This window comes from Abramis brama, assembly GCF_963993115.1.
Source record: "Abramis brama genome assembly, chromosome: 18".
In the NCBI taxonomy this organism is placed as follows: Eukaryota; Metazoa; Chordata; class Actinopteri; order Cypriniformes; family Leuciscidae; genus Abramis; species Abramis brama.
The window spans coordinates 11,229,228-11,253,865 of record NC_139980.1 but is presented as its reverse complement, the minus strand read 5'-3'; the positions used below and the strand labels follow the sequence as shown (position 1 = coordinate 11,253,865).

At 38.7% G+C, this 24,638-nt stretch overlaps 1 protein-coding gene across 1 annotated transcript in view; it reads right to left on the bottom strand.

Annotated features, from left to right (window-relative positions):
• syne2a (spectrin repeat containing, nuclear envelope 2a) overlaps positions 1-24,638 on the bottom strand; it is a 98,196-nt gene that overhangs the window by 55,993 nt on the left and 17,565 nt on the right. Inside the window, exons 7-39 of the mRNA XM_084091487.1 lie at positions 23,618-23,808; positions 23,310-23,509; positions 22,980-23,080; positions 22,491-22,604; positions 22,266-22,403; positions 21,538-21,702; positions 21,337-21,449; positions 20,912-21,080; positions 20,289-20,385; positions 19,988-20,181; positions 19,559-19,729; positions 17,351-17,488; positions 17,141-17,242; positions 16,262-16,426; positions 16,017-16,175; positions 14,136-15,929; positions 13,860-13,994; positions 12,822-13,003; positions 12,418-12,496; positions 11,917-12,020; positions 11,415-11,553; positions 11,193-11,344; positions 9,854-10,007; positions 8,945-9,549; positions 8,087-8,242; positions 7,821-7,971; positions 7,531-7,689; positions 6,291-6,458; positions 5,878-5,979; positions 5,508-5,711; positions 4,079-4,549; positions 3,236-3,469; positions 67-1,752 (exon numbers count right to left, since the gene is read on the bottom strand). Of these exons, the coding sequence (XP_083947613.1) occupies positions 67-1,752; positions 3,236-3,469; positions 4,079-4,549; positions 5,508-5,711; positions 5,878-5,979; positions 6,291-6,458; positions 7,531-7,689; positions 7,821-7,971; positions 8,087-8,242; positions 8,945-9,549; positions 9,854-10,007; positions 11,193-11,344; positions 11,415-11,553; positions 11,917-12,020; positions 12,418-12,496; positions 12,822-13,003; positions 13,860-13,994; positions 14,136-15,929; positions 16,017-16,175; positions 16,262-16,426; positions 17,141-17,242; positions 17,351-17,488; positions 19,559-19,729; positions 19,988-20,181; positions 20,289-20,385; positions 20,912-21,080; positions 21,337-21,449; positions 21,538-21,702; positions 22,266-22,403; positions 22,491-22,604; positions 22,980-23,080; positions 23,310-23,509; positions 23,618-23,808 (8,892 nt within the window). The remainder of the gene's footprint in view (positions 1-66; positions 1,753-3,235; positions 3,470-4,078; positions 4,550-5,507; positions 5,712-5,877; positions 5,980-6,290; positions 6,459-7,530; positions 7,690-7,820; positions 7,972-8,086; positions 8,243-8,944; positions 9,550-9,853; positions 10,008-11,192; positions 11,345-11,414; positions 11,554-11,916; positions 12,021-12,417; positions 12,497-12,821; positions 13,004-13,859; positions 13,995-14,135; positions 15,930-16,016; positions 16,176-16,261; positions 16,427-17,140; positions 17,243-17,350; positions 17,489-19,558; positions 19,730-19,987; positions 20,182-20,288; positions 20,386-20,911; positions 21,081-21,336; positions 21,450-21,537; positions 21,703-22,265; positions 22,404-22,490; positions 22,605-22,979; positions 23,081-23,309; positions 23,510-23,617; positions 23,809-24,638) is intronic.

Genomic DNA, 24,638 nt, shown 5'->3' with positions numbered 1-24,638 from the left:
CTGAACATGACCACCAAGATTTTTGTGAGTCACATTTTTATAAGAACACATCCATGTGAATCTTACCTGCAAAGGGAAACTGCCATCTGAATCATCTGTCCTCTGAGCTTCAGCATGGCGGAGCTGTGACTTTGATGGCACTGCAGTAAGGTTTTGTGTAATACATTCAGCTCTCATAACGGGTGAAGCATCTGTTAGCATTGTTTCTGAGTCCTCTGTACGTGCTGAATTTACAGTCTCCATTGCGGCTAAGACCACACTATCTGTGGCTTCTCCGGCAAGTGAGATGCTAACAGTCTCAAATTGATCATCCTTAGTCTCAGTTTGTAGAAGATTCAAGGTCTCTGGCTGCACAGTGTCCACAACCTTTGTTAGTTTGTCTTCTGTGCTCAATGGCTTTGCATTATTTGGGTGACTATAGTCTGAAGACACAGTCAGTGAAGTATCTGTGATGTCCAGCAGCCTGACCTCAGAAGTTTGAAGGTTTTCTGAGTCAGTTTTATTCTTCTGTTCCGATCTAGATGTCTTCAGCATTCTACTACTGATATTGCTTGCTTGTTTCACACCAGCTGATTTCCTGTTCTTCTTCCTACCTTTAGCAACATTTGGAGGCTTTTTAAGTGTGTTTGCTTCATTTGAGGGCTCTGCAAATTTGTTTTTCTCATCCTCATCATGACTCTCCAACATTGTGACATCCTGCTGATGAACTACAGAGCCCAAATCATTGCCTTCTCCAGTATGGAAATCCATTTGGCTTGATGTTTCTGCTTCTATGATTTCATGTTGCTTCTCTTTTTCACCTTTTTGAATGTCAATCTCCATGATCTCATGGGTTTTGGGCTGGATTACTTCCTTCTGTCCTGGCTGTAGCTCAGAACTACATGATTTCACATTGTCCTTCTCTGAAAGGCCTCCTTTAGCCTCTTGGCCTTCAGGTTTCCTCTGTTGATTTTTTACCTCTGTCTGGGAGAATTTATCTGTGGACGAATCTTCAGGGCCCGATACATTTTCACCAGACAGTAAATGACACCTGTCTGATGAAAATGTAGGAGAATCAACATCGAGGATGATGGTAAATACTTTCTTTGCATTTCCAGAGCTTGCATGATGGTTCTCTGGGTATGAAACCATTGGGACAAATGCTTGAGTAGATGAATCCTTCTTAGGTTTAGGCCTGGAATCAAGGTCTGGAGTAGAATGGGTGGGTTCAACATTATCAGTGTAATGGTTTTCATTAAACTGAACTTCTGATGTGGAATGAAAATGAAAAGGCTCATTAGAAGAGCATATTACAGCATGTTTTTCATCTACAGCTACATCAACATTTGGTTTGGCTTCCAAGAGTTTCAAACCATCCTCTGATCTCTCTATGTTCCTATCATGAACAACTGAAACAGTATCCCATTTAGTTGTAGAAGCTGGGATAGCTTGTGCCACTGGGCTCTGGCTGGGTTTGGTAAGATCGGAGTCCAGCACTATGGTAAAGACTGGCTTTTGGCTTCCACAAGATGAGCCATGAGAGGATTCACCGTCATCTTCTCTTATTACAGATCCAGTTTCACCCCTCTCTTCAGATCTAGACATGGACTGCTGATCATCTGTGTCATGGCCTGGTGGGAGGTTCTCAACATCTGCAGTTGCTTGTTGTGTTGAGAAAGATAAACATGATGTGTACTCTGTTCCACTGACTTCCTTTGTGGGCATCTTTACATTCATAAGATACAAGTCACCCACTACATTGCCAGTGGCAACCTGCAAAACAAGGAAACTAACTACTATGACTCAAAAATATATCATAATTCAGCAATATACAGTACTGTATGTGTGTTTTTTCAATCCCTGGGCATTTTTTTATAATCTATAATGAATACTGCATCCTTCGATCAGCCCTGTTTTCAATAGTCTAAATCAGGAAAGTTCTACACTGGTCTCAGAAGATCTTTCAATTCAGTGCTACAGAAGAAGAAAACCATACATGTTTGTACTGACATGAGGGTACGTAAACAATGACAGAAATTTTCCTTTTACCCAGAACTATCCTTTTAAGACATGATTTATTTAACTTATGGGCTTTCCTCTTTAATTTTAAGATTTACACTACCATTACAAAGTTTTGGCTCAAAAATGAAATATATTAGCAAGAAGACATTGAATTGATCAAAAGTGACAGTAAAAAGACATTTATATTGTTACAAAAGATTTATATTTCAAATAAATTGTTCTTTTGAACTTTCTATTTATCAAATAATCCTGAAAACAAGTATCAGTTTTACACAAAATTGTTAAGCATTTAATCAGTTTTTAGTATTTATAGTAATAAAAAAAATATTTATTGAACACCAAATCTGCATATTGGAATGATTTCTGAAGGATCATGCGACACTGAAGACTGGAGTAATGATGCTGAAAATTCAGCTCTGCCATCACAGGAATACATTATATCTTAAAAAAATGTAAATAGAAAACAGTCATTTGAAATTGTAATAATTACTTTTGAACTGTTTTGATCAAATAAATGCAGCCTTGATGAGCATAACAGTTTTTAAACTATCACAATAATGCTGATAATGCAGTCTAAAGATAAGCTGTGACATCAGAAAAGCAGAGCAAAACACAGCAAAACAAGGATTTTTTCAAAACAGAAAGTAAAAAACAAGCACTTAAAAGCAATGAGGTGGCGTCCTACATTAATGGCCTAGAGTCAGTACAGAGCGGGCACTCCATTTAGAAGGTTTTAGCTAGAACACACTGATTCTGTGCCCACACCACAGTAGTACACTCAATGACTGCACTCTTGCTGACCCCAAAGCCAGACCCACAAAGAAAAACAAAACAAATGTATGCCTGTCAAGGAATAATCACAGGCATATTTTCCTCTTTAAATAAGTTCTGTTACCATTTACTCATCCTCATGTCTTTCCAAACTTGTATAACTTTCTTTCTTCTGCAGAGCAGAAAAAGATATTTTGAAAAATGTGTTTTTTGTACATACAATGAAAGTCAGTGGGGTCCAATGCTTTTTTGGAGCACACTTACATTTATTGTATGGACAAAAAAGTTGAAACATTCTTCAAAATATCTTCTTTTGTTTTCTGCAGAAGAATGATATTCATAGAGGTTTAGGACGATATAATAAGGCAACTAAACTAAACTATAATTATACTCGAAAAGAAATACCATAACTATTTGTAACTGTTCTCAAAAAATTCCTGTGCAAAAGTGACATAACACTAACCTGAACTGAATGGAGTTCCTCTGTGGATACTCCAGGCTGCTGAGGCTCATTGCATTGTATAGAGCTCTGAACTGGATCAGAGTCCCCTTCCCAAGTCCTCAGGGCTGATGCCTTTCCGAACAGAGTCTGAAGGTCCTGGGAGACAGCAGCCTGACCCTCTGGAGTACAGCTTGTCTGCAGGACTTCCGGCAGTTTCTCAACCTTCAGAAGGTTTCTTTCCACTTGCTCTACGGCCTACCAAGAATCCACCAAGTTAGTCTTATTACATTAGATGCCTGGACTAATCAACAAAAAAGTAAAAAAAAAAAAAAAAAAAAAAAAAATGTATTTATTTAATATATATATATATATAGATATATAGATATATATATATATATATATATATATATATATATATATATATATATATATATATATATATATATATATGTTCATAGTCTGTGAGCTATGTTGCTGACTAAATTGCTGACTATTTTTTTTTTGTCAAAAATAAAATCAAGCAAATAGAAATCAGCTATGTTGCTGACTAAATTGCTGACTTTTTTTTTTTGTCAAAAATAAAATCAAGCAAATAGAAATCAAGTCAATCTGTAGCCCAGATAATTTCAGCTGTTCAAAAATAACTTTCCTTTAGTGCGTCAGATGTTCCTTTTACTATATGACAAACTGAAATGGAATTTGATTTGCTGTTAACAGTCAGTCAATAACTCTTACTAAAGTAGTTACTAAGAAACAAAGTTCTCAAAACTAAAAATGTTCTCAAAAATGCTTTGCATTTCATTTCAGGCCACTTTAAAGATGCAGACCCTTAGAGAACAAACAGACGAAGGACAAGAAAATTACCTGTTCAGCTGTGAGTCTCTCCTCAAGTTTGACCTGTTTGTTCTCATCCTCAGAAATCTGAAATTCCCCCTTGAGATACAGTTCACTGGCCCAGCTGCAGGCCTGCTCTTTGATGTCCTTCAACTCAAGAACTTCAACTTCATATTGTGCCTTCCCTCCATGCTTCTGTTCCTCTGTTTTACCATTAGATTCAGACTCTAACTCAGGCGCATTATATTCAGTTTTTTTAATCTGAGGTTTGATGTGCTTAGGGTCTCGGACCATCTGATTTTCAGGCCTGTCGGGGTTCATTGCTTGCTCTCTCTTCTCTATGACCAGCTCTCTGGCCGTGCAGATGCTTTCTTGAAGGTGAGCTCCATCTTCAGCCAGTGCCTGGAGGTTTTCTAGACCTGCAATGCTGGCCAGAAGATCTATCTGCTGTAGTAACGCATCTGCCTGCTCGGTCTCCGTTTGCAGCTGCTCCAATAAGCCCTGTCAGTTGAAAAGGTTACATTAAGGGATTAGTCCATCAAAAAAACATTTTTGGCTAAACTACTGATTGAAAGTTTGAACATGTCGTTCCAAACCCACAAGACTTTCGTTCATCTATGGAACACAAATGAAGTTCTTTTTGATGAAATCGGAGAGCTTTCTGTCCCTCCTTTGTCAGCTGTGCAACTACCACTTTAGTTTGACACTTCAAAAAGTTCATAAAGAGATCGCAAAACTAATCCATATGAATTAAGTGGTTTAGTCCAAATTTTTTGAAGAGACACGATCGCTTTGATGAACATTACATTTTGACTTCTATTCGCATAAACATTCATCAACTCACACATCAGTTGTGGTAAACGGAAGCTCAAGCATGTTTGCTTGACGTGTGAGAACCAATGATTTTCATTCTCATGTGTTACGCACGTCTGAGCTTCCGCAAGAACCAATGAGGTTTGTTCTTGTGCATCAAGCAGGTTTGGTTGAGCTTTTCACTGATCAATGTTTATATGTGAATAAAAGCCTGTGAAATTAATTTTTTTTCATCATGAAAAGCGATCGTGTCTCTTTAGAAAATCTGGACTAAACAGCTTAATTCATATGAATTAATATTAGAAATCTCTCAGATTTCATTAAGAATATCTTCATTTGTGTTCCGTAGATGAACGAAAGTCTTACAGGTTTGGAACGACATGAAGATGAGTAAATGACAGAATTTTCAATTTGAACTCATTTTGAACCTATAACAAGTTTACTGGCACAAGTCAACCTGTCACTCATATGACAATCACAGCAATTGCAAAACACAACCATCCAATGGTCCAATCAATTCCCCATGGACAAAATCCTACATTTTTTCTTATTCAAGAAGGGTTTTCACTTGGATATACGTCACAATAGGGAAGAAAAGACTATCACAACTTACATTTCATGTAGATTTTAAAATTTAAACATTCACCTGGATGATGTTGAGCGCATGTGGGCTTTCAGGTGTGGTCAGTGTGCTCAGAGCATTTGTAATAGTTTGGACGGAGGACAGGTGATCTGCGATCTCAGACGCCACCTGGCCTTTGGCAGCAACCAGCTGTCTGAAAACATCACTGGTCTCAGAAAAGAGCTCCATCACCTCTGCCATCTTCTTCCTCAGCTGGCTCTCAATCACCTAAAAATGAACAAGTGAATTTGATGAAATATGATGATGAGCTAGGCTGTTTAATACATGTGATTTACCAATAGAACATGACAGAACATACAGCATTCTTTAATAAAAATTTCATTAAGTGAATAAATTAGCATCGTGAAAAGATCCTGGTCTGTCCAAAACTCACCTGCAGCTCCAGTGGGAACTCATGACTCTGCAGCAGCTCCTGGATCTCTGAAGATCTGCGATGGAAATGTTCAATGTTCTCCTCTTGAACCCTCAGCTCATCCTGTGCAAAATATAAATATAATATAAATATAAAACATCACAAAAGGAAGAGCTGTATTAAAAAATACACAACTGTTCAAATGTTTGGGGGAGGTAAGATTTTTTTAATGTTTAAAAAAAAAAAAAATTATGCTCACTAAGGCACTTAATGTTCACTTGATGACAAGTTATAAGATATAATGATACTTATTTTGTTCCATTTTTGACGGATTCATCTCAAGTAATATCCAAAATGTTTAACATTGGTTTCAAATTCTAAAATAAGTGTATCTGAAAGTTATACCTAAAATTGTCATCTGACAAAGGTTTTACCTGCATTGCAGACACGTCAAGTTCCGTATGAAAGGGGTGTGACTGAGCAAGTGTCATCAGCTTTTGGGTGCTCCAGCCCTCTACCTCTCCAGCCAATAGAAGGAGTTTTTCCCAAAGAGAAAACCCAGCTTGAAGGTTGTCCAGATGACAGTCTGTCTTCTCAGTGACCTGAAATAAGAGCATTTGTAACAGGTTAATGCAAACACAGAATATTATTAGAGAGAAAGAGAGAGGACATATATGTGAAGAGATGACTACTGCAAGGACTTCAGATGAAACAAACTCTGAATCAACATGCACCAATGCAAAATTTTCTATATATTGTAATCATTATGTTCACAGCTTGTAATACTTCAAGTAGTTCATTGTTTTTGCCTAAAATTTATATATGATGTTAGCTAACTGAGTGATTTGTATATGTACTGTACGTTCTGAAAAACATTACTTGGACAGTCACCTCTGATAACAGATAACTCTAAGACCCTGTTTACACCTGGTATTAACATGCGTTTTAGACGATTGGATCACAAGTGGACGCCGCTAAATACAGGTGTAAGTGGGGTCTAAAAAGTTTTGAGCTTGTCCATTTTCGACCACTTCCCGAGGTAGTCGAAAACGCATTTCGACCGCATTGCTGTCGTAGTGTAAACGTTCATGTGGTTGAATGCGTTCGAACAGCAACAAAAGACCGCCTACTCTCCACCTACTGACCTAATGCCTAAACAAAAGTAGCAAAAAGTACCAAGCACAATGTTCCCTCACCATTCCTTATTTCTAGCACACACTCACAGCGTTCGGCGTGGTCTTGCAGCTGTCAGAGCAGAAACGAAAGCTGCTGTTCTCAGTCAGAGTGTTTTCCAGTCGTCTACAGGCGCGTTCATATGTGAATTGCTCATTAGATCGAAAGATTTGAAAAAAACCATACATTTACCAACCCACAGACCCTCCCCTCGAAGAAATCAGGACAGAAGTGGTTGAAAGTGGACAAAAGAGATTAAAACACCAGGTGTAAACAGGTATGTGTCTGCTTCGTCTACTTGTGATCCAATCAACCAAAACGCATCTTAATACCAGGTGTAAATAGGGCCTAAATTGTAATGTAGACACATGCATTTTCTGTAAAGCTGCTTTGAAACAATATGTATTGTGAAATTCACTATACAAATAAATGTGAACTGAAATGAATTGAATATATATAGTATATACTATACTATACTATAGCATTACTGAGGGCACTTACATCAAGCCAGCGGTCCATGAGGGTGTCAGCCTCACTCTCAAATGGGGCATCTACACAATCAGGGATCTTTCTCATCAGAGACTGAAGCTGTCTGCACACAGCCCTGAACTCCTCCACTCCATCCCCAAGACCACTGAGATCTGACTTAATACTGGTCACCTAGACACACACACAAAATATATAAATTCATTTATACTACTAAATTCAACTAAATGATGTAGTTAATACTGCCATCTGCTGTCCACTAAGAATGGAAGCCCTATACCCAGGATTTTCCAAAAGCCCTTTACCTTGCTGATCAGGAGCTGTAGGTTGTCTTTTCCCATGTAATAGGCCTGATCACTGATAGTCTGCTCTGCTCTCTGTAAAGTGCTGCCCAATCGATTTCGGCAGCTCTGGAACTTCTTAAGTAGTTCAGTCAAAGAGACACATTGCTCAAGACTGAAATAGAAGCATGAAACAAATGTGTCCAGTTAGCAATATGTGCTGTCTAATTCCATCAGCGTAACAGCATTTAACAAATAGCTTTCCTATAATCACAGGCATTTCTCGCCACCTTTCTGTGACTGCTCTCTGTGCGTTTTCCCATTCTGCCTGCAGCTCGCTGAGGCCTGTGTCTGAGGTACTTGTCTCTGCACATGTATCTCTCAGATCCTGAATCTCTGAGCGTAATGCAACCAGTTTACTCTCCATGTCTGTCAGGAAGCGCAACCTGAAAAAGAGAGAGACACTGGTGAGACTGAGACGTATCATCTACTTTATTGTAATAAATTGATATATAAGAGAGAAATAATTTTTACAAAAATCTCTGAAGTCATTTCACATTTTTTTTAAACTCTCTGAAACAGATCAAGTGCAGGTGTTACTGTGAGAAAGAACTCATGCATCATTCACAGCATTATTTATATTTACATTGATATTTTTCTTAATTAATTGTCTTCATGTCTATATATATCGTGGTGATAGTTTATTTCAATTATATTGTAGATAATAGTATATTATAATTAACATAACTAGGACCTTGTTTTATTATTTGAGCATAAACTATGCTTTAAAATATTTTATAAAAAAAAAAAAGAAGTCCTGATTTATTTTATTATTATATTGCATTTTATTTAATATTGTGTATTACAATTGTTATTTTAAATAACATAACTCCTTGTTTAACAAATTCAATAAAATAAAATAAAAATGATTACTTTAGAAATATTGTGTAAAACAAAGAAAAAAAGCAGTACTGTTTTATTTTATTTTATTTTATATTGTATATTGCAGTTATTTTATTTAACATGACTAGCACTTTTTTAAATTTAAATTTAACTTAATTTAATAATTTTCACAATCTTGTATGCAAGTATGCAAAACATGAAAGAATAAAAATCAGAGAAACAGTCACATTTTGAAGTATGTTCACCTGTGCTGTAGTGCAGGAAGTGTGGGCTCCTTCAGCCCGTGTCTTTCCAGTGCCGCCAGTACCTCCCTCAGGGCGACCAGCAGGCCCATCCTCTTCCTACCAAACACTCTCTGCTCTCCCTTTTTTCTTCCTTTCCCACCTCTGTCAGGTCGCCTCAGCCCTACAGCCATTTTAGTCTCAACTTCTTCTGCATGCAGAGCCAAAGATGACACCATCTCATGACAGCTGCCTGGTTTATCATTCAAAGTTACTCCCATACCAGCATCATCTAGCAGTCGGTCTAGCTGAACCGATTCCTCCCTGGCTTGTTGAAGGCTTTGCTGGATGGAGACTAAGCTGTAGCTGCGGTCTGAAGTGCTGTGAGCTGTAGTAAGGTTGTCATTCACCTGGTGGAGTTGGAAAAGGAGGTTCTCGAGGGCCACAAGGGCCGATTCACTCTTTCTCAGACATTGTCTTTGCTTCTCCAGGCATTTCGTGCGGTCGTGGAGAGTTTGCTGCAGGGGTAGACGGGCTTGGAGCTCAATGTGACTCAGCTCAGCGTCGTCACTAACTGAACCATCACTCTTAAGCAGAAACAGCTCTTTCTCAATACTTTCATCTAGATGCTGAACAAATAACAATGAGGTCACAATGAGTTTGAACAAGCAAATTTACATCAATCAATGTTAAGTACATTACATAAAGATTTCAAATGTCCTATTTTCTTAGGAAAGTCTAGCATTTTAGATATCTTCCACATGCGATGATGTGAACAGTAGATGTTCTACAATACATAACGTCAAATAAAATAAGGGCATCTAAATGAAAGGATCTAAAATACACAACTACCTCTGAAAAATATATGCCAGCTGGAGGTGAGAGAAACATTTAGATATACAAGTGTCTAAAAGCATGAACATTAATTTGTACCTTTAGGTCTTCATGTAGATTTCTGGCATCAGCGACTGCAAAGTCTCTAATATTCAGAGGTTTCTGACTGATCAGTTTGAGCTGATCAGAAATCAGTCTGATCTGTATGTCAGTTGACTCCAGCAGCTTTACTGCAGTTTCAAGGGACTTCACCCTGAACAATATATAAAATAATATTATTATTGTGCTACTTATGGCTAACAGTATCTCTGTTCCACAACCTAGTGAGCTCCCTTGCAGTATCCCAATAGCCCAATGTCCTCATAAGTGAGAGATTTGGACCTGCTTTACATAGACAACAGTTCTGTAAGCCAGACAAATAGAGCACGAGAGACCTGACAAATGCTTTCAATAAATATTTAGTATTTTTATTTACTGTAAACTATTTTTAATAATACTTTTCAGAAATGAATGACAAATGTTGACAAAACTGTTTTCAACATAGATAATGATAAGAAACGTCTCTTGAGCACCAAATCAGCATGTCAGAATGATTTCCGTAGGATCATGTGACACTATAGACTGTAATGACTGAAGAAAATTCAGCTTTATCACAAGAATAAATTACATTAAAATTTGTAAGTTATTGTGAATTATAGAATCAAATTGAACAAATAAATATTTTCAAATAAATACAAACAAATAATTATCAAACCTTGGTTAGTGTAAGAATCTTTCAAAAACATTTAACAAACCTTACCCCAAACTTTTGAACTGTAGTCTATGAGCCAGATTTACTAACAGCTTGCGCCAGAACAAACCCTCTTTTGGCATTAAAAAACTACTGTCAGGATTTACTAAAGACACGCAGTGAACAATTAGCACTGAAAAGCCATGTACACAGTTGTTGCGGCTGACCTTGCATATTGCATATGTATTTGTAGGAGTTTCCCTTTCAGACGCAAGATGTATGGGAGGAGAGTATTTAAATTAATCATGCAAGGTGATTTACTAAGGTTTGACCTCAATTTACTGGCATTTGCGCCATTATTTACTGCCCCAAAAAAGCATGTCTTAAACCTAATTTGTGCTGCTCTGGGTAAATTGTGTTGGTCACTATGGAAATTATCCGGCAGCATCTATGTTCTTTAATTTGCGCGTCGTCAGTAGATCAAGCGCACAACTTTCCACTCCCATCGGCACATTTATGGGATAATTTTCCTTCTTTAGTAAATCTGGCCCTTAGAGTGATGCCTTAGAATTTGGAAAAAGAACAAATCTTAACAGGCAGCATTATTTAGTTGTTAACTTTGAAACAAATCTAAACAGACTTCATAATGCAAAGCATCTTGTAGGCAGCTCACCGGATTTTGAAAGAGACCATGTACATATGTCTTACCTGGCCTGAATGCACATCTGTTGTCCCCTCCACTGTTGAATGAGCTGAGCTCTCTCCTGCTCCATGTTACAGCCATCCTCCATGTGCTGAGAGCTCTGGGAATACTGAAGCTCAAACTCACACCACAAACCCTCTGTCTGGTCCTTCAGAGCCTAAATGAGCACACAGCCATTTGTATACAAAATGCACCCTGAATGCAGGAGAGTGGTGCGTGAGACTTACCAGTATGTGCTTAAGTTGACTTTTCAGTAAGTCAGCAGAGATACTGGTGCTGCTGCCGGGGCTGATGGGAAACTCTGATCCCAGCAGCTGACTGTTGTTAAGCAACTTCTGATGGAGGACTGACTGTACAGCACAGTAACTAAAAAAAAACAAAACAAAAAACAGTCCCAACTATAACATATGCATATGGTTAATTCAGCTACAAAATTGTACTCATGTTTAGGTTTTAGGTATTGCATTGGATGGCTGTTGTTTTCAGATTTATCTGTGTATATTGTATCTGTCCCTATTCAAATAAACCATAAATAAAATATATTAAAAAATATAAAAAATATTTTTTATTAAATTATTTACTTATTTCATTAAGTAATCATAATGAGCATTTTAAAATGTAGCAACATATAAGCTACATATAGGGTCCTAAGCAATTTCCATTTCCAAATATACTGTATATACTTCTTTAAACAACTTTAAGACAGAGACTTGCATCAAAAGGGCTTACCTGCTCTTAGATTCAGTAACCCTCTCTTCCTGTGCTGAACAGGGGTGGATGATGGTTCTCTCTGGTATCTGTTTAATCTCCACAATGTTGGTCTGGACAACAGCCTGAGAGAGAACGACCACAGTGTCATTACAAGTAGGGTCAAACGACCCCAGAACAAGCAAATACACTCTTCAGCAGCCCTAACCAATCTCAGCAGATTAACTCCTCTGAGCTGTCCATGTGCTTAAGAAGGTCAACAACATCCAATCAGAGCTGAGAAGTTCTCACAAGGTTTAGCTCCATGTTAGGCTACAAGCAAACTCTCGACCATGCCAAGAAAACGTGCCATGTTAACACCAGGCAGATATAACGCTAAAACAGATTTTAGTTTCTGTTAGTGTAGTCATGTTGGTTTGAGTGACTGAGAAGAAAATAAATAAATAAATACTGCACTGATCAAAAAGAGATAAAACAGTCATGTCGCGCACACACAGACATGCAACACATGAGCACGTGTACCTGTGAGTGGACGAGGCTTAGGTCATCTAGCAGTAAAGTCTCTCCCAGCAGGACACAATCCTTGACTGCTCCCCCCCTGCTGAGAACACACATGCACGTGTTCACTTAGCAGACTTTTATATAAAGCTAATTATAATTATAGTTTATATACATACTATGACTAAATACGTGCAGTACACGAACATAGAAATACTTAAGAGCCCACATTGGTTAGTGTAGTCTGGCTATAAGAAAGGCCAGAGTTTAAGAGGCAGGTCTTAGAACAATAAAATTTGCATTCAATTTAGAAAGTTTTTTTTTTCTAAAGCATACAGTATATTGTACTAGAAAATATATGATTAATATAATATGGTGACATAAAACTTTTCAGTATATAAAACCTAAATTTGCCCTCCATTTCTCACCTGTCTTGGCATGGTGCCAAGTCACTTGTGGAGTCTGTGTGGTGCTGAATGCTCTCCACTCTCTTTGTGTCTGTCCTCAAGTGGGCAGTGCTGAGAAGAACACTCTCTGCAGGCTGCATACTCTCTTTAATTCTTGTCAAGGCATCCAGATGCACTGAACGCTCAGATGCTTTGGCACATTCCTGAGATTTGAACCCAGATCCTTCATTAATTAACTACTTCCAAACTCTTCCACAATAATGATATAATATATAATGATGATATATTAAAATGTACAATAAAATTATATAATAAAATGTATTTTTATCTATACAGATGGATTATAACGATAAATATAAAAACTTTGACTACAACTGTTGTCTGGTAGTGTACGACTACGTTTCAGCTAATATGAGTTAATATTCTAGTATCAGATCTAGATCAGATCAAAGGAGTCCTCTTTGTGGTGCATTTATAATGGCCACTTCGAAAGAGTGCTGAAAAGGCTTGCTAACTTGACTAACCTGGTTTGTGATATAGCTGAAAGGAAAACATGTAACTGTCTACATCAACCTGTCCAAACATGCATGCAGTCAATAAATGATCCCTTTTACAACAAATCAATCCTTGATGATTCAACCATTATAAAATGAGAAAGGTTTTTAAAAATATTGAATAAGGTTTAATAACTAATTTGGATTTAATGCAGTTATGCTCACATGCAGAGGCATGTAGATTAAGGCATGCGTTAGCTGCATGCACAGTATTATACTGCTTAAATAACATACACAAAGGGTTCACAAAGGGATGTTGATTTAATCAATTATGCTGGGACAAGGTCACATAAGAGTCATGGTGGCATTGGCCACCCAGGAGAAGGGTCTGGCTGCAGACTTGCAAGTGCTGTCATTGACAAAGGAGGTGCAGGTGACTGAGAGTGCAAGTCGGAAAGTGCAGGGGCAAGTCTGCAGCCAGATCCTATTGGCCACCCAGACTGCCGGCTGGTTCACCAAGTGTCAGAATATACTAATGGTTTGGAAATAAATAAACTACCCTTACCTCCCATTGGGCCCTGACTGACTGAGACAGGAGGTCCATGTCTTTGAGCTGGGCATCAGAGCAGAAATCGCCCATTCCTTTCACAGCTTCTAGAAACATCTCCAACACTGCAGGCCTCAGAAGACGTGATATTGTCTATAGAACATAAAGACAGCAGCAGACATTAAGACATGTGTGAATGTGTTTTGGCCAAAAATACGTTTCATTTTTTAAGTCATTATTTGATTGCAAATAATTATTGGATTGAAAATTCACAAGATTTTGAAATGGTCTCACCTGTTTTTTTTTAGATTGTTTTTTAGATTTGTCTCTGGTACTGATTACAGTGATGACATCCTGTATGTGTTCATGCAGGTGCTGTTTGGCTTTATCCAGTCTGCTCCTGGCTAAAGCCTGAGCTCTGGCATACACCTCATTTCGTACTGGGACATGAGGAACACCTGGAGCCTCCGATGGTTGTGGAAAGCTGTGACTCTTGGCTAGAACCATTTGTCTCTGGTCTAGGGTTGTCACTGAGGTCTGAGGTTGCCATTTTGTTGGTGAACAAATGTGCTGTTTGATTGGCGTTCTTAGTTGAGTCACTGTAACCGGTCTATCCATACAAGTGCTTGAACAGGATAAAGATGAGGATGGAGACTGGGTTTGTGATGGCTCATTGGGCTGGGGAAAGCTGAGGCTTCTGGCTAGAACCCTTTCTCTTTTGTGTGGGGATGCCAAAGAGGTTTGAATAGCAGAAGATTTAGGCAAAGTGCTTTGGCTGAAAGTAGCTGAAGATGTAGACTGGAGAAGTTCTGATGATTCAATACCACTGGTTTGTCCCAAGTCCGTAGAGATAACTTGAAGGTCTGTTGATCCAAAGCCACTGGTTTGGCTTGAGCCTGTAGAGAAAACCTGGAGAGGAACTGTTTGGCTTGAGTCTGCGGAGATAACCTGGAGAGTCCCTGACGGTCCAAAGCCACTGGTTTGGCTTGAGTCTGCAGAGATTACCTGAAGAAGGCCTGAGGGTCCAAATCCACTGGTTTGGCTTGATTCTACAGAGATAACCTGGAAAGGGCTTGACAGTCCAAATCCACTGGTTTGGCTTGATTCTACAGAGATAACCTGGAAAGGGCTTGACGGTCCAAAGCCACTGGTTTGGCTTGATTCTACAGAGATAACCTGGAGAGGGCCTGAGCGTCCAAAGCCACTGGTTTGGTTTGAGTCTGCAGAGATAACCTGAAGAGGGCCTGAGGGTCCAAAGCCACTGGTTTGGCTTGAGTCTGCAGAGATAACCTGGAGAGGGCCTGAGGGTCCAAAGCCACTGGTTTGGCTTGATTCTACAGAGATAACCTGGAGAGGGCCTGAGGGTCCAAAGCCACTGGTTTGGCTTGATTCTACAGAGATAACCTGGAGAGGGCCAGAGGGTCCAAAGCCACTGGTTTGGTTTGAGTTTGCAGAGATAACCTGGAGAGGGCCTGAGGGTCCAAAGCCACTGGTTTGGCTTGAGTCTGTAGAGACAACCTGGAAAGGGCCTGATGGTCCAAAGCCACTGGTTTGGCTTGATTCTACAGAGATAACCTGGAAAGGGTCTGAGGGTCCAAAGCCACTGGTTTGGCTTGACTTTACAGAGACAACTTGAAGGTTTGATGGTCCAAAGCTACTGGATTGGCTCGAGTCTACAGAGATAAGATGAACTTCAGTCTGGGGTTTCATTTGAACCTTCCTGACAAGATGAACAGATGAAAGCAAAGGCTGTTTTACATCTGCTTGCTGTACTTGGTATATATCTTTCCAATGGTCACTGGGAGATTTATCGTGAAGCTGAGGAAGAACCTGGGGATGTAAGCCACTGGTGGCTTCCCATTCTGACAGCAGCTGAGAGGAATGATGTTCTTGGTTTTGAGGTTCTACTGGGCTCTCTAGAGAAAGTTTGCTGCTTTTTGAGAATGCCTGATCCGAATTGTCTTGAAAGGTTTCAGTTTGGGATTCAAGCTTAGAATGTGCATGGACAAAAACCTTGGTAGCTGGCTGTTCACCTTCAGGCTGTCCTTCATGCTTCACTCCATGAGAACTGAGCATCTCAGTAACCTCCTAAAAGACATAGGGGAAGTTGTGAGAATTTACAACATCATGATTTTAAACATTCCCTAACTGATAGTGGTCTGCAAAGAAATGCACCTGACAGTGAGAGACAGTCCGTTTCAGTCGGTCTTGTAGGGCTGATGTGCTAAGGTAAGGCAAGGAGGATTTATTTTGCACCGATGTCACAAGCACCTGAAGGTCCTCACCTTCTGTCACCACCTGTCCTTCCAATTGTAGACCTCTGGAGATCAGCGCCTGCAATGGGAATCAAAAGAGATGACAAATGTGAAATCTCTGCTTTGATCAACCAAATGAACTCAAGAATTGTTGATTCTGCTCACTTTAGTCCTGAGATGTGCCCTATGTTGCCTTTCTTTTAGGAGCTGCCAGACCTCTTGGGCCTCTGAGCTCCAATTTTCAAGCTCAGCCAGCCTGCCTTCAAGCTGAGAGGCCGCTCTCTGGAGTCTCTTGCACACCTGATCCACCCGGTATAAAGTTTCAAATATCTGCAAAGAAACATGTACACAGATTTGCTCAGTTCCTAGTTAAAAAAAAAACTACTCTCATTACAGACACAGGGTGTTTTAAATGGATAGTTAATCCAAAATTATACATTCCGTCATTGTTTATCCGCCCTCACGATGTTCCAAATTAAGGGTGACACAATTTACCCATCTTGACGATAACCTATATATTGCGTTAATACTACATATTAATAATGAAAATAATCAAGCACCAGTAATTATTTGGTTGACCTTCAACATAGAAGTAGTCGGCATTGCACCTTAACTCTGGTTGCCACCCATCGAAAATATTAAAGAAAAAAAAGACGTTGAGTCAGTGTGTAGCTACTAATGTCATTCAAAATCCTGTCAGAGAAGATTAACTTTACTGATAGGTTTATTTTATTAATTTTTTATTATTTACATACAAAATTTCTATAGATATTGCGATAATATTGTTTTCCTAATTCTTTTGGCCTCGATAATCATTTAGTGAAAATCCAAATAAACGGACATGTACAAATGAACATGTCTGATTAACTGTTTTTTTGGAAAGACCGACTTAAAATGAAGTTTCTTAAAAATTGTATTTATGTGTTCAACAGGATAACTAAGGTCAAGTAAATAATGATAAAATCATTTTATTTTTGAGTGAACAATTTTGTTAATCTACAACACATCTGTTTAACCTGAACACTGGACAGAATATTGCCTAACCTCTGGGAGAGTTTGTCTGAGTTTCTGAATAGTTTCCTCTTTGCAGTCTGGAGATGGAGATAAAGAGTGCAAATCAAACTGGGAAATCTTCTTAGTTATGCCCTGAGTAAAGGATAAAACAAACAAAAAAATTAAGAAAAACAAACAAAGCAATTAAGAAACATGCAAACTGCATGAAGCACTATAGCTAGGACAGAAAGATCGGTATACCTGTAGTTTTTTCCTGTAAATACACAGAGGTGCAGATGACACAACCACAGTCTCTCTAAGCATCCAGCCAGCTTCCTGCATTAGGCCCTGAGCAGCTTGAACACCCAGGACTGCACAGATGGGCTGAGGGGCCACTGTCTAAAAACATACCATTACAAATAGCATAAGCCTTTCATTGTTAAACAAGAATATATATTTAAAAAATCAATAACCATAATCTTTTCAATGGTGTAGAATGTTAAAAGACAAAGAACAAAAAGTTTTTTATGAGGGTAAAATGATGTCATAAAGAATTGCATGCACAGGGTAAGATTTGTGAAAGTGTACCTAAGATTGCAAGCGTAAATTAAATTTGCATGCGCAAGAGAAGATTTGTAAAGGTGTAAATCACCTTTCAAGTGTAAGAAAAAAAAAAAATTGCAGCATATTACTGTTATTCGTAAGTGTAATTCATGTATTGTGAAACTGCAACTTCATGCTAACGCAAAATAAATAAGATCTGTATTCTTCTGACTTCCATTTTTCCACGCTTACACTTTTGGCACGGTTTTTGCGCACAAATACGGCCAAAAGCACTGCAGGCCTGTGAACAGCAATTTGCAACTGAAAGCAACAGAGTCAGTAACTGCAAAACAGATTAACTGCGTAATTAATTGTGTTTGTGTAAAAAAAAAAAAAAAAAAACTGTTGCAAATGTCTAAATGGCTTGTTGGGTGCATGGGGCAAAAAAGTTCCCGAAATAACCCGATTTGTACAGTGGCGTCTTTCTTTTTAAAAGTTTAGGTGTATCGGGTTATTTCACAATACATGAATTACACTTACGAATAACAGTAAAATGCTGCAAATATTTTTATCTTACTCTTGAAAGGTGATTTACACCTTTACAAATCTTCTCTTGCACATGCAAATTTAATTTACATTTGCAATCTTAAGTACACTTTCACAAATCTTACCCTGTGCATGCAATTCTTTATGACATAATTTTACCTTCATAGTTTTTTTTACACATGCTTTGATCAACAGTAAGGACAGGTGAAGAAACAGAACAGAATGCTCCTGTGTTTTTGAAACACAATAGACTAAAGTACCGGCTTGTCAGTGTATTACTCAAAGAAAGTGAAAAATAGTTTGTAAAGATCCACCAACAAGTTGTGCAACTTACAGGATAAGAATAGGCTGGGTGTTGAAGGTTTAAAGACGAAACTCTTTACTCAATTCAGTAGAACAAGTTTTAATTGAAAAATTGCCAGGATCCAAAATAACCTTTTTTTGCCACACCTTCTTGCGAATTAATTTGCCTACAGAACAACCACTGGCTCTGCACCCCTATACCTAAACTCACTACTTCAGACTTGTGTGCTTGCATTCTGCAAGTGAATGTCGCCTTGTGGTGCCATCACAAAGAGGCACTTTCACGGACCATTACCTTGACACTTCCCTGCTGATGGAATAACCTGCCTATTCCACCCGAACAGCTGAGCGGAATCTTTAGCCATTTTCAAAAAACAGCTAAAGACGCATCTTTTCCATCAACCCATTAATACTAACACTTTCTATTCTATTTCTATATAACAACTTGGTACGTGTACTATGCTAGACTATCTGGAACTTGTCAGAGCACTTACATACTGTTGCTCTTTTGTTGGTACAACTGCTTCTATTGTTCTCTTCAAGTCACTTTGGACAAAAGCGTTTGCTAAATGATTAAATGTAAATGTAATTCACCAGCCATAAATATTTCTTACCAGCTATGAAATTTTATTTTGTATTATTTTTGTCCTTGACATTAAGATTATTTAGCTTTTTTCCTTAAACAATTGTGAGAAACAATGCAGCCCATTGTATCATCGTGTTTTGCAGCTGCTAATACAAAAATGTTTTGTTCTCATACTCGAATTATATTCTGAAATTGGTGTTGTAAAGTAAGAAATCTTGTGAATAGTCATGTGACACTATGTGTGTTAATTTTTTTAACAGGCATCCTAGATAAACGCATGGTGAACTTTCCACTGAAATGTTGGTGTCGAAGTTCATGTTGCGAGAGATAGTGTATTATGTTGCAGTTTCTTATAAAAGTTACCAGAAACTGCTTTATTGTACTTAATCAAAGTCGTTTATCAAAGACAACTTTTACTCACATTTTGGTGCTTGGCAAGTGCTATTTTAGACCCTGCTGAAAACTAGATGGGTCTGTCTTTACAAACTCACAAACTTGTTCCTTTTTATGAAGTCAGCCCACTGCATGTTGAGTCTGCGGAGCTCTTCAGTCAGAGAGTGGCTGGTGGAGGCGTCACTCATCTCAATGAGAAAGTTTCCCGCCTCATTCAACTGTGCTTGATGTGAACTCCACTCATTCAGGCTGGCGGAAAAATGCTTCTGCTGCATTATGAAAGAGATCACAAGATGAATGACAAATGAACCTCTGGAAAAAGCAACCATGAACAAAAATCATGCCCAAACCTAAGCTATCACCCTCATGACTTGAACCAAACAAACATCATAACAAAGATAAATGCCATTTGCTTTAATATTTTGGGGTCTAATGAAAGGACATCAATACATTTTAAACACAGCTTAGGTGTTCAAATATTTTTGTGGCCACTGTCTTTTGATATTTTTTAATGACAAATGCTGTACCTCTTTCCCCTGAGCCTGTGATTGGCCCTCCTGCCCCAACCAGACCTGTAATAGATACAGGCAGTCTTTGTAGGACTCCCACGCAGCCAGCACACGCTCCATGGTGGATCTGACAACTTCTGCAGCTTCTGCACTGACACCTGTCTCACTATCAGCCTCTTTTACTTGCCTGTTCACCACAGGTGTATCGTCTGCTGAAAAAGAAAGAGAAGAGAGGGCAAATCAGACATAAGTTACAGGAAGAAGCCAACGGCTTTCATTAAACCAAAGTATGACAGAACTTCCATCAACACAATCTTACCCAAAGCTGCTTTGCTTGTATAACTGACTGCTGTGTCCTTCAACTTATGAAGTGCTTCCTTCAACATCCACACCAGGCCTCGCTTGTCAACAGTGTTCTAATTGGACATATACACATTGCTTACAAGTCAAGGAATTAAAGAACATAGTGCTGTAGGAATGAGTCCTAAAATCCAGAAACAACTGATCATTTTAGCACTTACGGTTCATTCAACCTGTCAGTGGGTTTTTTAATTGAATTTTGGTTAAATGCTTGAAATAAGGCCTGTGGTGAACACAAGCTCAAGATATTTCATCAACAACAACGAAATACATCAGTAATAGTCCGCTTTAAATTTTTTAAAGCTTTTACACGCTTTGAAAAAGGCAGTTGCTAATAAGTGGCTAAACGGGACTATAGCGGTTGTCGGGGACATTAAACGTCATCAGGCGAACAGGAAAACTACTCTACTCACGAAGATTAAAAGAGATGTAGGAAGTTTAGTGGTGGTAATGTTTAAGTTGGGCAACTGTGGTGTAGTTATAGTCTAACTTTACTACTGCTTTTTACTTTTGAACATTGTATTTAGGCTTTAAAATTCATAAAAAAAACCTACTGAAGGAAACCCATAAATGGCCACCTACATGCCAATCCTGTAGCAGAGAGTGGACAGACTCCTGGGAGCCGTAAGGTCCTCTCCACAAGCTCAGCTTAGACTTCAACTGTCCCAGTAGGTCAAGAACATGGTGCATCTGCTCTCTGTATTGTAGCTTGATGCCGTGGTATTTGGCTGTCACTCTGGCACTGGTGAAACTAACAGAGAGAATCAGATTCTAATCAACATTAGTAAAGAACCTGGATTTCTGAAGAGGACAACAATGAGAAAAAATGAATGATGGCCCTGCTGAAAAGACCTTTTTAGATCAGCAAACTGTGCTGGTTTGGTGCTAGTCTAGGGAGTCTTGAAGCTATTTAAGAAGCCTGATAGGGACACCAGCATCCCATGTTCAAAACACAACATGTGCTGGTCTTTTCAGCAGGGAGGACTAAATAGATTTTGTTTTCCAACCGTCTCTTGATTTCCTCTAGCTTCTCGATTGGAACTTGAGGACAGCCATTATCATCTGTGTTATGGTAGTGATGAAGGGTGTCCAAGTGCTGACTCAAGTCCTCAACCAAGACCTAAAGAAACAGAAAGCATAAAAACAGAGACACACATGTAATTGAGAAATACACATTGAAGCATGATAATACATGGCAGCACACTGACCTTCAGCTGTTCTTGCTTGTGTCTGGCATCTCTGGCAGCAAGAACATGATCTTCTGTTCTCCCGCTGTCTTCAGAGAGCACAGTCTCCATATGCTGGAGCCACCGGCCCAATGTGTTCAGAGGGGCTGGCAAACCAACATCGAGCTCTGTTCTGTACTCTTGTAACTGGGAAGGAAGAAAAAAAAGTTCACAAAATAATCTGGCTGTATTTTTACTAATCCCAACACAAAAATAAGTGATACATATATTTTCGCACATATATATTACATTTTAAGAATATATTAGAATTATTTTTCAAATTAAATGTTACAGGATTAATTTAGATTTAAATAATTTATTATTAACATTTATATTTATGCATTTAGCAGATGTCTTTTATCCAAAACATCAATGGAAAAACAAGTAATTCATCACAGACCCAACAATATTCATAGTACACAATGTCAAGTTTATTAGAAAGTTTTTATTAATTTTTTTAGGTTACTTTATTTAGGTTGTTACTTGTTATGTTTATTACATTATTCATCTTTTGTTTATTATGTTTTAAAGCAAATAAAGTCATACTACTATATTGTTTTTTCATGTCAGCTTTAAATTCATAAATTCTTTTGCAGGAAAAAATGGTATATGGTGATTTGTTGGTAATTTCGAACAATTCGAACCAAGACTATCAGAACTGACACAGTTTCAATATGTATTTGGAGACATATTTAATCAGCAGAATTTACCTTTTCCTCCATTGTGTCCCAGGCCTTTCTCAGTGCCATTTGCTCCTCACTGGGTTTAGCGCAGCGTCTCATTGCACTAAGCACTGGAATAACTGGACGTCGCTGATCATAATAAGTTCCCACAAAGTTCTGAAATGCCTTGGATAAAAACAAAGTCACTCATTCAGGGCTATTCATAAGACTTCTGTTTTACATAAGGAAGTGATGATTTATGATTTAGCATACCTGATGCCTTTCTGCATAACCTTCCCCCCCTGCAGAGGCCCATGCCTCCAGTAATTCCTGATAGGCTCGCTGTAGCCAGCATTTCATCTCTCTGGCTTTTTGATTGGGTGAAGCCTTAGGGCAGGGCAAGGAAACAGAACCGAATCAGAGATTAATTGTCAAATCAGAAAACATGCTGAAACAAGTAAAGGCTGACTCTGGAATGATATTGAGGAATTCATAAGCCATCTGTGACGCCTATACCTGGTGCAGTGGGGAGGCCAGTACAGCAGGAGTGAAGTATGTAGGGAGGTTGACAGGAGAGAGGCATGTGGGAAAGAGCAGAGTTTGGAGCTGCATCCAACCAGGAGGGAGTGACAGAGTAAGAGGAAGCAAAGTTGGAGGGCCATTATAAAGGCCAGGGGTTTAGAAAGAGAGAGAAAGTGAATATATAAAGAAAGACAGACCAGCAAAAGCACAGATCTGGCTGGGAGATTCAGTTGGCCTTACCTCAAAACCATCATCAGCTAAGGGCAGATCATTGGAGTACTGCAGGAACTGAGCAATGTATGTCATGATGGACTTCTCATCGGGGTTACTGACATCAATGTCTGAGAAGAGATTTTAAAAGTGCATAAACTTTTAAAAACCATAAAGAAGCATTTAACTTTTTTTAACATGCAATTCCATTGTAGACTCCAGTTTGAAAATACAGACTTCACAGCAAACTATTACTCAACAGCCTATGCAAAGTGTGGAATTGGAGGAGGGCTGCAAGGACTGAGGGTGGCATTTGGGAATGAGACAAACTGGGATGCTGCTAGTGCTAATAGTTTTCACCTTCTGGCTCAAGCAGTCTAGGAATTCCAAGCTCCTTCTCAGCAAGGTGAAATGCTTTCTCCAGGTTTTCCAGGTGGCTGCTGGTCTGGGCTTGGGAGAGGTCCACCAGGTCAGGTCTAAGGGAGCAGAGGATGGCCAGGAACACTTCACCACTCTTCCAGCTGGACTTAAAGTCCCTCACACTGGCTGAGCAACCAACTCTGGAGAAAGAATATATTTAGAGAAACAATTGGAGTGGCCATCAAATAGACTAAACAATTTGACCAAACTTTCAAAGTGCTTGAAATCATCAGCTAGATGAAGCTCACTTCTGGCACTGGTCCCGAACCCACAGGAGCAAAGCCTTCTTAGCAGACAGACGGAAGCGGTTGTGGAGTGGTGATGCTCCTCGAGGAACAGGACTACTACCTGGAGACCCAGGAACAGAATCTAGACTGGACAGAGAGTCCAGGGAGGATGAACGGGATCCATACGAAAGAGCGCTGGCTAGCTCCTCTATCTGTATTAATGAGGAGAAGTGAGCATGTTTAACACATATATATTGGCAAAAAGCAAGCAAGAAGGTTTATTTTCAGGAAAATATTCACAGGAAGGCAACAAGGAAGGATCATTTCTGCAGTAGATTTTGGATCACTTTTCTATAAAAATATGCATATAATATACATCATAATATATTTGTACAGTACCGTTCAAAGGTTTGGGGTCAGTAACATTTTATTGAAAAAAAATTGATACATTTATTCAGCAAGGACATATTAATTGATCAAAACAGTAAAGACATTTATAAATTTACAAAATATTTTGATTTCAAATAAATGTTGTTCTTTTGAACTTTCTATTCGTCAAAGAATCTTGAAAAAATTATCACATTTTCCACAAACATATTAAGTAGCATAACCATTTTCAACATTGATAAATAATAATAAAACACTTTTCTTGAACACCAAATCAACATTTTGATTTCTGAAGGATCATGTGACACTGAAGACTGGAGTAATGATGCTGAAAATTCAGCTTTCCCATCAGTGAAAGTGAAAGTGAATTATGGTGTTCCATACTCAGAATGTGTGCTCTGCATTTCACCCATCCAAGTGCACACACACAGCAGTGAGTACTGAACACACACACACACACACACACACATAGTGAACCCAGACCTGGAGCAGTGGGCAGCCATTTTTTGCTGCAGCAACCAGAGAGCGACTGTCCCTTTACAAGTCAACTGTACATGTCTCTAACCATTAGGCAACAACTTTTAAAATATTTGAACTATATTTGAAATATATATAAAAAAGAAGAAAAAAATTTAATTATATTTCTGTAATAATA